Source organism: Protopterus annectens, chromosome 12.part0, assembly GCF_019279795.1.
Source record: "Protopterus annectens isolate FY-2018-M chromosome 12.part0, PAN1.0, whole genome shotgun sequence".
In the NCBI taxonomy this organism is placed as follows: Eukaryota; Metazoa; Chordata; order Ceratodontiformes; family Protopteridae; genus Protopterus; species Protopterus annectens.
The window spans coordinates 783,564,837-783,574,035 of record NC_056746.1 but is presented as its reverse complement, the minus strand read 5'-3'; the positions used below and the strand labels follow the sequence as shown (position 1 = coordinate 783,574,035).

The window sequence follows — 9,199 nt, the reverse complement described above, 5'->3', positions numbered from 1 at the left end:
ATGTGGGTGTCCCTGTCCTGACGGCGTTTTGCATTCGGATGTGTAACATAGCTGTTGTATTCCTTTAAACAACGGATGCAAGTATGCATCTGCTGTTGATAGTGTTTCCCACGCGAGATGTTGCGGTTATGCAGCTGTCATTGACTGCCTGTATGTTTGTGCTGCTATTACGGCTTGTATCCCTTTGATATGTGCGATGGGGAATATCGGAGGTTGTAGGTGATGGATACGGGTTGTGGGCCTTGCATCTCTACATACATGGTATGCTTGTCTGTGTGCTCCATCCCTGCCTGGGGAGTTGGCAGTTACTTGTCTGTTGTTCTGGGAGTGTAGGTTGTGTTGTTGTCATGTGGTGTTGGTATCGCCTGCGTGTGTGCTTCCTGCATGTATTCCTCCGTCACATCGGTGGTATATCTGCGGTTGTTTGTACGTGACGACTATCCCTTGTCATTCTGTCCCGGATATTTACAGTCATTGTGGTCCTGTACTTGGGATGGCCTGTTTGCTAGTGGTTGCCACCTATTCAGGTGGCGATTGCTTGTTTGACACTTGTAGAACACACAGCAGTGTTTACGGGCCGATACGTGGCCACGATCAGTACCGGGGTAGCACATGCGTATTTCCGCGGTACATACCTATTGCTGTGTGACTTTGCCGACGTATCATTTTGCAATTAGCATATCGGTGTCATACATACGGTCATGATTTGTACATACGTCCTTTCCATTTCATGTGGGGTATATTCCTGTGGTACATTCTGGGACATTTTCACTTTGCATCGTTATACGTCGCCACACACCTAGCCAGGGAGGGGCTCTCAGTACTACTTTGGGAGTACTGGTGTACATACGCCTGAGGTTACTATACTGTATGCCTACACATGTTGTTCCACTCCACCTGTCACATGGCACCAACATACACATTTTACAGTGGCACACACATTACACTCGCACAGCGAAACACACGGCACCCTCACCGCACACATACACATACTGCGGCAGTCACAGGGACGGTTGCACACAGTACCTGCATGGCCCGCATCACCGGCGGCAGTGTCTACCCCCCCATATCATCATAGTATTACCCGCGCATGTACTGTTACTGTACTGTGGCCTGGCGATCATCCCGACTCGCGGTTATGCATTTCGGTATGTTGACCTTTCCATGGGTGGCAGTTTCCTGTTCTGTTAAACCTCCTGGATGCTCAGGTTGTCGTTTACTATGTTTACTATGTACAGATATCGTGTGTTACTTCTCTGTCACCTTACATCCCTCTGATTCCCTGTCTTACCTGTTGTACTTATATGTATATGTGTACATATATTTCTATGTGTGTAATTATATCTATCTCCATATCTGTATATGCACATATCTACATGTCTATATGTATACACCTTGCGGCGAACGTGGCAGCATACAGCAACGCCGTCTGCTGTAGGACCCACGTACGGTTCAGGTGTTGGCGTTCCATGCTCCGCTGGCTGTTGGGTGTGCAGTGTTTGGGTGCTGCCTATGTTGGAGTCACACATGGGGCCACCCATACGGTACACTTTACGGGTGGCCATATTTGTGTGCCGTCCATTTCACTGTGTGTGCAGGTAGGGAGGTGTCAGTCCATGGGGACTACGCTGTCAGAGTATGTGCTATACGTTCCCTCTTTGCCAGGGCATAGGCATATTGGGTACGCCTCCGTCTGCCTACTGGGGCTGGCACAGTGTGTTCATGGTCCTAAACCCTCTGTGCCTGTACTGGCCTTGGCAGTTGTGGTGGGCTTTGTGGCCCTTCACCATTATGTCCCTGCAGAAGCTGCTTCCGCAGGATCATATTATGTAGCATGGTACATACTATGAATATGTGGGCACATGTGCCTGGAGAGTACTGCAGGGCTCCACCGGATGTATCCAAGCACCGGAACCGTGATTTCAGCATCCCAAACACACACTCTATGATTATTCTGGTTTGTGCGTGTGCCTCATTATGGCGTTCTTGCATGTGTGTGTGTGCATTTCTGATGGGAGTCATCATCCACGGCTCCAGTGCATAGCCAGCATCCCCACAAGGTGGCCTTGTGGGATGTCCCCTGGCGAATACCTGGTACAGCTGTGAGGCATGCCAGATATGGGAGTCGTGGTAGCTTCCAGGGCTGCCAGCACACACATCCATGATAATTCCCTGCACATTGCACACGACCTGGCAATTGATGGAGGGGAATCCCTTGCGGTTTATGTAGCGTCTACCCTGCTCCCCAGGTGGTGACGTGATTTGTATGTGCGTACAGTCTATCGCACCCAGTACCTCCGGGTATTATGCCACATGGTGGAAGTGGCGCATATTGCTGGCCAACTCCTCCTGAGATCTGGGGAAGTATATATGCTCATTGGCATGTGGTAACATGGCATCCAGAAACTGGTGTAGTACCCTGGATGCTGATGCCTGTGAGATGCCCATTATATCCCTAGTTGGCCTTTGAAAGGTACCTGTGGCCAGTATTCGCAAGCTTACACATACCTTTGTGTCCACTGGGATGGGCTCCCCTCTGTTGTTTCTTGTTCTCAGGCGTGGCCGGCACAGCTCCGCTATTTGCTGTAAAGTGTCCCTATCCACCCTGTAACGCTCTACTATCTCCAGGTCTTGTAGCCCCTGGTAGGTTACCCTTGGTCTGAACACTCTCCTTTTCCTCTGAGGCCTACGGTAGTTGTCGGCACCCTCCTCCACAACTCCGTCTGTCTCTAACACATGCTGATGTATCACGGCCACGGCGGCACCCAACATGAACATTTTAAAAGTTCCCCGTGTGTTTACACCTAGAGTGCGGTGTTTGGGAATACACAGCTGTGTGTTGTGTGCGTTCACACTTTATACTGTTGTGCTGTACACCCGGTGATGTCATAGGCTGTGTCTGTGCGGCCGTATCTGTGGATTATCTTCCATGTTTTACCGTTGGCACTGCAACGCTGTTGCCTTTGGTGTTGCATTACTCTTGCCTGCATTGGATTAGATTTCGACCTTACCTTACTGTTTCTGCACGTTGCACCTACTATTTCCTGGCATGCATGCTGCAGAGCCCTGTCATGTGTAGTTTCTGGGACATAGCATATCGTGCGTTTTGTGTGCCGCTGCTGTTATGCTGCCTGTCTACTTGGCTCTGCTGTGTCAGGTCTTCACTCTTTGTAATCTGATACCTCCCCTACTTTCTTTGCATTCATATGCCTCCCCTATCCCGTTTTGCAGGTTTCTGCATGCAGAGTTGTCAGCTGCCACCAATTGGCCTTCGTGGGTTGATTACTGTTGATTGCTCATTACTACTCTGATTACACTGCTTCCGCATTTCCTCATATTGTCAACATCACCTTCCTGTATCCGATGTTGTTTGCGGGGCGAGCGTCACATGACTGGGTTAAGGGAACGTAGTCATCCTCGTGCACATGCACCTCTGTGCGCATTGTGTGCTCTCAGCTCAACTATTTCCACACACGCTGGTCCTGCAGCTTTGCTGTGCAATGTACAGCCCAGGTTTGCTGGGCTCCAATGTGCTTCCTCCTACAGTGGCACACCCCTCTGCAGGTGACATGTATTCGCTCCTACTATTTGAGGGGATGATTTATAAATAAATGCACAAAGTAGTAGAGAGTAAGAATGGAGATGAGAAGTTTGGATTCAGATATTCAGATCAGAATGCAACACAACTACACAATGTTTGTAGTGAGACAAATAGTGGAGATGAGGAAAGAGTACAAGTAGGTCTTCCTAAATTTTGAGAAGTACATGACAAGGTCCCAAGAAATATGATATGGGCAGCTCTACAATGGTTCAAAGTCCCAAACATTGGTAGAGTTAATGCAGGCTATGAATAAGGACCCAATGACACAAGTACAAACAATGTTTGTACACATGGGAGGGACCCTAGTAGGAGTGGTTGGGCATCAGGGTACAGCTCTGAGGCCACTGCTGCTCATACTGGTGATGGACTACATTAGCAAACAGGTCAGAGGGTAAAGATCAACAAATCTGCTCCTTTCAATGTGTCCTTAGACTGTGTTGGGGGGGGTCCTTCCTGTGGGGCATGCCAATGTACCTTCTGTGTTAGGCACCCAGATTACATCCGCATAAGATGCCAGACCATCTTAATTTACCCCTGCCAACCTGGAGGATCAGTGGATGTATTCTGAGATCCTCCCATGCTGCCTGGCTTTTCACTGTGAAAATGAGCCCAACTACTCTGTGAAGGAACTTAATTTCTGCCACATACATTTGTGGTGTCATTCTTTTGTTCAGTATCAAAAGCTGGCAACCATGGTGAAAAGAGAATGTTTAGACTGACAAGGAAATTGGGAGCTGTGCCCTATGAGTCATTTCTGATACAACAGCTGTAGTGTTGCCACCACTCCCATCTTTTGATCAACCTCCCTGTCTTTATTACCGTTACTCATGAACAAGACTTCAAGATTCTTAATCTCCTCCACTTGATGTAGCTTCTCCCCTTAACTGAGAAGCACAATCAACCCATTTCTGGATTAGAACCATGTTCTGTGATTTGGAGGTGCTGATTTTCATTCCAGATGTTTTACACTCAGCAGAAACCCCCTCCAATGCATAACGGAAATAGCCATGACTTGAAGCTAAGAGGACAACTTCACCTGCAAACCTCATATCCCAAAATTGGATAGTCTCCAGACCTCAGCTATACCTTGGTATCCTGCCCATGAAAATTAGAAACAAGAGGTGAAGATGAAACATATCTGTGCCAGAGTTCTACACCCACCCTGAATGTATCTGACTTGGCACTGAACTGTCACATCTCAGGTGCAAGGATAAAATAGAATATAAAAGCTGCACTGTGACCTCGCACTATTGTAAGAAATTGCAGAAGGTATTCTATGGTGTGATATTGGAAGCATTCTTCAGGTTATAGAAATACATAGCACAGTCAGACTCCCATGGACCCCTCTAGTACCTCTGTAAGGACAAATAGATGACCCACTGTTACATGACCATGATGCAATTTGCATTTCTGCTGAATTGTCATTTCAACTACTGGACAAAGTTTCCTTTCTAAAGGCCTGGTATATTATTTCCCAGAGAGGGCAAAGAAAGTGGAAACTGAAAGAATTAATCCAGGGACTGCACAATGAAACTCTCTAACAGTTCATAGCCTTAACCCCCTGAGCTAGACTACTTCATCCACAACTGCAGCATTGTCACAGCAGAACTTTTAAATTACTATAATGATCTCATCTACAGAAATGGATCCATTCACACTAATTACATCTGAGGTCCCCCTCAGAGAAAGATATATCCACTGATTGCAGCAGTTCTTAAAAGTTTTCCTTCTGCTTCCTGACAACATCCCCTGTCAATATCAGTATTTTTCCAGTTCTATTGAGAACAACCTAAGCAGTGTCCCTCTCCCCTCCTAAACTGGCATGTGGATTGTCAGAACCTTTTAAAGGTCATCCAAAGACATTTCTTGTGTTCTCTCTAGACTCTTATATACTCAGGCCTTTGTTTTAGTGACTGACAAAGCTACTGCCTTCTTGGCCTGTTAGTATTAATTGAACAGATTTGGAGACACCCCAATAACACTGCATGGAAAACCTCTTTTTTAATCTAATGGATTTAATAACTGCATGTATCCACAAGTAGGCTCTGGGATTTATGCAATGATAAACCTCACTCACCTTATACTGTTACTCTTTGCTGCTATTTTTCAATGGAGTCCATTCAAACTTTGTCCCCAGCATGCCCATGTGCAAAGCAGAAGCTCTTCTGGAAATGGATGGTGAATTGTCATGCAAAAGCACAGGCTAGGTGTTCCCAGGATGCCCTAACTGCACATTTGAGATCTATTCCCTGGCAATCTCATCTAACTTGCCACCATATGCTTATCAGTTGACAGCTTAGAGCATTTCCTGACTAGAATATACAGAACATATACGTCATGAAGGTCTGAGGTAGTCTGATACCAACTACACCTATGAACATCCCTATGCTCAGACATGGTGCTTGTTGTATACAATACACGACAAGCACATCAATCCAGAAATAATTCACCACTTGATTTAAGAACAGGCACACAATTCCTTATTTCTCACATGAACGCTGATAGGTCCCATTCAAGTTACAGAGATATTAGATGGTACTCTATCAACCACTGCATTCACAATCTATAAGAAGGCTAAATACTCTAAACAGCAGTCAGGTGCATATGTATAAAAAAAAAGAGATAGTTTTCCTTTCTGCAACTAGCATTTATGTTCATATGATTATCTTGTCTACTGGCATAATCTGCAGCTATATGTTATTCAATCTGGGCTAGTGCCTTTTTGCATACTCACTCCCAGGGCTGCCTTTTTGCAAACTCACTCCTAGGGCTTCTCTTGAGTGTTTGCCCCAGAATGTGCTGGAGAACTGAAGCTATTTATGCAGGTTAGAAAAAACAAATCTGCATGGTGTGTTATGGTCTCCTACATGAGTCATAGGTCCTATCACAGCAGGGAGGTGACATTCCACATTCCAAGAGTTGTTTTCCATTGTCAGAGTTCAGACCATTTTAATATGTTCTGTTCTTTGCCTGCCAAACAACTATCATCACAGCTGACTGCCATTGTTCTCCTTTTGGGCAGTGAACCCAAAAGGTGGTACCTTGCAGCTCTTTTCAGGCTGAAACCAGCCAGGCTACATGCTTCATTGGGTGCTCACTAGCAAGCACTCCCAGGCCTGTTTCCACAGGTGGGTCATAGTATTTATATTCTGGGAGAGTTTCCCTGCTTCTTTAATGGGACTGTTGCAGGGTTCACATATTTTAGATGACTGTTCTTTGGCCCTTCCACTTAGATCAAAAGCTATTTTTTTTAATTTGTGAATGAAGTAATTGTGGACTGGTCCTTTTTGAATCCGTATTAACCACAGCCCAGATTACGTTGTAAGGCTAAATGTAGTCTATACGGATAATTTAGAGCAGCCCATTGGACAGTATGCTTTGGGAGGTGGACTCAAACCATAATAGATTAAGAAAACTTATATAGAAAAAAAAAAGAAAAAAAGGAAACTTATACAGACACAGCAAGTACATCTGGACTCACACAGTTAGTGAGCAATTAAGACTGGACCTTGGAATCAGTGAGGCAGCAGAAACCTTGACAAGCTCTCACACTACCATTTAATTGAATGTAGGTTTCCTCCGCACTACAAATTTATGTTGAATTCACTTCCACATGTTTATTTGTTTTGAGTGCAGATATGTTTAATGTTTGTGTTTACAAAAGAAATTACTCTCCCAGCCTTTCTGAGTAGTTACAGAATATGCTAACTTTTCATGTATACAAGATTATCTCATGGTGTTTGATCGTGTTGCACAAATAATGCTTTTTCACTCCTTGTATTACTCTGTCATTGAGTATGTATTACTCTAGATGTGCATTCTTGGCCACCATGCCTGTTTTTAACCACTGTTGTTAAAGAATGTTTTGGCACATGCATGTCATATGACTGTGCACATGCTTAACAGATGCTGCATAACTGCTATAAGATTATGGATCTCTTGGATGTCTTACTATGCCAGGGATAGTTGCTAAGTACAATATGAAGAGATAAATTATCAAACTTTTTTCAAGCTATGCTCATTTCTTACACACTCCGTTAGCAGTTGTAATAAGAAAGCATGGCAAACATTTTGATATTTTTGTGAAATTCTTGAATAACAATAGGCTTTGTAAGTGTCCTTGATTTTCTGAATAGCAGAATAGAACAAAAATTATTATTAAAGCAATGAATGTTATACAACAGTAGGCAGAGATGCTGCTGCCTTATTATTTGTTTGGTTATGACAAAATGTGCATATTTGGTTTATGACTCAGTATACTTACAGCTTAATTTTGGAACCAGTCAGCCTCATAAATCTATAATAGGGACTATTTGCCTGTGATTTTAAATGGCCAAGATTACAGTTTTTATGAACTTTAATGCCTTAAGCATTTAATACCTGACCACAGTATTTTATTGTATTCAAACATGATTGGTCAGTGAGAAATCAGAGGCCCAGTAGTGTCATAGAAACATGCTTGTTGAGTATCGCATTAATTAAGATGAGAAAAATGGTATTTTAAAACAAGTTCTCACATTAAGAAGTAGTACCAAGAACAAAGATGGCAACAGTATGGCACATGCAATGCAGACTGTGGAGTCTTAGGTTAACGAGAGATAGCACACATCTCATATGGCTTTGGTGCACAGGTGCCACCAGTTATAGGCTCAAGGTCTAGGTCCTTTTCAGTAATGCCAGGTGGTGGAAGCAATGTAAAACGCTGCAGCAAAACTGTAAAAAAGAGAAAAAGCTCCATCTTGGCCAGTGTCTCCCCAAGACAAACTCTTCTTCCTGAAATTAGATAAATGCAGTTGCATTAAAATAATCAATCTAATAATATATACACATACATTCCATAAATAACAAGGAAAGTTTTTAGGACATAATTAGCAACTCTCGTAGAGGTAGGATATTCAGAGGTACATACTGAACCAGATATATCTGCCTGTGTACTTAGTGCATGTTTGTGCAAACTTATTTTAAGAAAATCTGGCACAAATGGTATTAAGCAGGAAAATGGATTGTATATTAAATACCTTACGTGTTATTCTTATGACCACACCAAATACAGCTTATGACTCACAAAATTATATGATAAAAAGCAAACCATTTGTGCAATGAATATTTACATCAAAGAAGAACATGTAGTTTTTCCAGCATACTGTAGTTGGAATATCACCTAAGATGTCAGCCATGTACAAACCAGTGATACTACTGGCTCTCCATTGCTCTGAAAGCCACTGAAGGGCACCTAAAAACTTCTCAAGCCAAGGATATCATGAGTTAATACTTATACAAGTGCTATCCAGCCAACTGAACCTGTTTCTATGGGATATCTATGTAAAACCCAGTCATGCTCAGAGGTTATCTCCAATAGCATATCTCATGCCAGCATAGAAGACAGAGCTAAGCAACTGGTTTCACAAATTTAACTCATTCATAACAGCTGCAATGCATTGTCTCTTAATTTCTCTTGTTATCATCCCGCTTATAATCACCTTTGATCAACTCACATCAGCACTTTCCTACACTATAAACACAAGATCCAAGTGTCCCAACAATATTCTAAGGTGTCTACATGCACGTATGAAGCAGCACATACTCCAACCCCTTCTA

At 43.5% G+C, this 9,199-nt stretch overlaps 1 protein-coding gene across 1 annotated transcript in view; it reads right to left on the bottom strand.

Moving 5' to 3' along the window:
• Positions 1-7,815: 7,815 nt before the first annotated feature.
• Positions 7,816-9,199, bottom strand: part of LOC122816799 (cytochrome P450 2K1-like) — a 627,013-nt gene continuing 625,629 nt past the window's right edge. The window contains exon 9 of the mRNA XM_044089826.1: positions 7,816-8,374. Coding sequence (XP_043945761.1) covers positions 8,190-8,374 — 185 coding nt within the window. The 3' untranslated portion in view covers positions 7,816-8,189. The remainder of the gene's footprint in view (positions 8,375-9,199) is intronic.